The following is a 2,075-nucleotide window of genomic DNA, read 5'->3' on the forward strand; positions in this document are numbered from 1 at the left end:
CAACTTGCAGGCGTTTGAGATTTAAATTTGTAGAAATTTTAAAAATTCAATACCAAGTCAGTTTCAGTATCGAAAACTACAAAATAAACACTCAGTTTTCAAAGCACAACAGTTTACGGCCTCTATGGCCTAGTAGTTAGGCTACCGGACTCGTAATCGTGAGGTTGCGGGCTCCGGGGTTCAAGCCTTAGCTTGGTCCAACGTTGTGTCCTTGGGAAAGATACATAAGAAGAATTTTCCCTCTCGGATCTATCTTTTCAGAGACCCATATTAAAAACAGAGGCCCCGCCTCTTAAATGACCCCACAGTGTTCATAGGGGGATGTAACCTGTACTATTGAGGAGACAGAGGCCAGTACTGCTGTTTTGGGGGGAAGGGGGGTTCAGCAGAGGTTTTACAGAACTTGCAACTGCATAACGACATATGAGTGCCAGAAGAGGTGTTACAAGGGAGTAATATAAAAAAGAATAAGCAGAGATAGGGACAATAGATGTTTGATAGGAAAGAAGAGGCAAACCACACTAGAGCACCCATCACCCACCCACCAGATGTTGCTTTTGAGAGGATGTTGCTTTTGGGAACACAAAAAGGAAGCAGATAATCTGGCATCCTTGCAAGAGAGAACAGAAGAACGTTCAACCAGACATGCACTGGCACAATCAGTGGAAAGATCCTCATTGACATTTTACGGCACTTCCAACACAATAAGGTCATATAAGCGCCGAAGATTAGAGGAGTTACAAGAGAGTAACAAACACAAAAACCAAGTAGTAGAGATAAGGACGATAGATGTTTGATAGGAAAGAAGAAGCAAATGACACCAGAGCACCCGCCAACCACCCACATCGACATTTTGGAGAGAGAAACGGAGCATCAATGGACATGTGTGAAACGCAGGCATGAAACAATGAACAATGAACAATGAACAATGAACCTAAACTATTTCACCCCCAACAGCTGACAAGTGTGTACCTGTGGTAGAAAGCGGCCGACGTGAGCACCATGGAGTAGTCATTGGTCCATCGCGACGAGTAGCGCCACTTGCCCAGCGCCTCCTCCCAGTAGTGGCTGCGTGATGGGTAGCCAACCAGGCGCTCCGGGAACTCCAGCCACACGCCGAAGGCAAAGTCCACCTGGCCGAGGAAGTTGTAGGTTTAGTTTAGTACGAGTTTTACGGTGCTTGCAACACAAAAAAGTCATCAGGCAGGCCAACTTTTTTACCACAAAAAAGAGGAGGGGAGAAAAAGATGACAGATGTTTGACAGGAAAGAAGAAGCAAATCACATCAGAGCACCCGCCAACCACCAACAGGCAAAGATTAGAGGTGTTACAAGAGAGTAACAAACATAAAAAAGGAGGAGAGATAAGGATTACAGATGTTTGAAAGGAGCAAACCACACCTGAGCACACGCCCACCACCATTTGGGCAATTTTTATCGATTTTTTCTTTTTTTAGGCTCAGCACCTGTCATGTCCATTTATAAACACATTTCTGCGAGGATTTCGAAAAATGGGAAACAAAGGCACATGTACATTGGCAGTGTCCAAGAACTCTCAAGATTTGGAAGTCACCTAATTTTGGCGGCCATGTTCTCAAGAATTCTACTTCACCTACTAGGCGACCCCCACCTCCCTTGATTGCACATATCTCGACTTTTGTTCAAGATATGGGTATTTTTTTCATTAAAAGAAAGAAAAATGAACAGGCTTAACACTCTTTCATCCAATCAGCGCATTATTGCGCCGACTAAAAGTTCGTGTATTCGTCAATCTAGTAGTAGTAGTATAGGGTTTTACGGCGCTCGCAACTGCTACGGTCACATGAGCGCGCGAAACACAAGTTGTTTACTTTCGCAAAAGTTCACTCCACGATTGGTTAACTAATTGACTTTAAAATGCTAAAATGTTAAAATATTAAAATTCAGTGTAAATATATTTGTGATTTAAAACAATAGGTAACAATAAACATTTTAAATAGTACGTTTTCATTTTACAATTTGCTGGGACCAACGACGGGAAAAATATCTTGTAATTTCTTGCATTTATAATATTTCCTTCGGATCTCTCCAAAGTCT

The 2,075-nt window shown here is 42.5% G+C and overlaps 1 protein-coding gene across 1 annotated transcript in view; it reads right to left on the minus strand.

Annotated features, from left to right (window-relative positions):
* LOC101851506 (exostosin-1a) overlaps nucleotides 1-2,075 on the minus strand; it is a gene marked incomplete at its 5' end in the record, with an annotated part of 13,881 nt that overhangs the window by 2,756 nt on the left and 9,050 nt on the right. The window contains 1 exon segment of the mRNA XM_013084129.1: nucleotides 973-1,133. Within this exon segment, the coding sequence (XP_012939583.2) occupies nucleotides 973-1,133 (161 nt within the window).

The sequence above is a fragment of the Aplysia californica genome, unplaced genomic scaffold, assembly GCF_000002075.1.
Source record: "Aplysia californica isolate F4 #8 unplaced genomic scaffold, AplCal3.0 scaffold00273, whole genome shotgun sequence".
In the NCBI taxonomy this organism is placed as follows: domain Eukaryota; kingdom Metazoa; phylum Mollusca; class Gastropoda; order Aplysiida; family Aplysiidae; genus Aplysia; species Aplysia californica.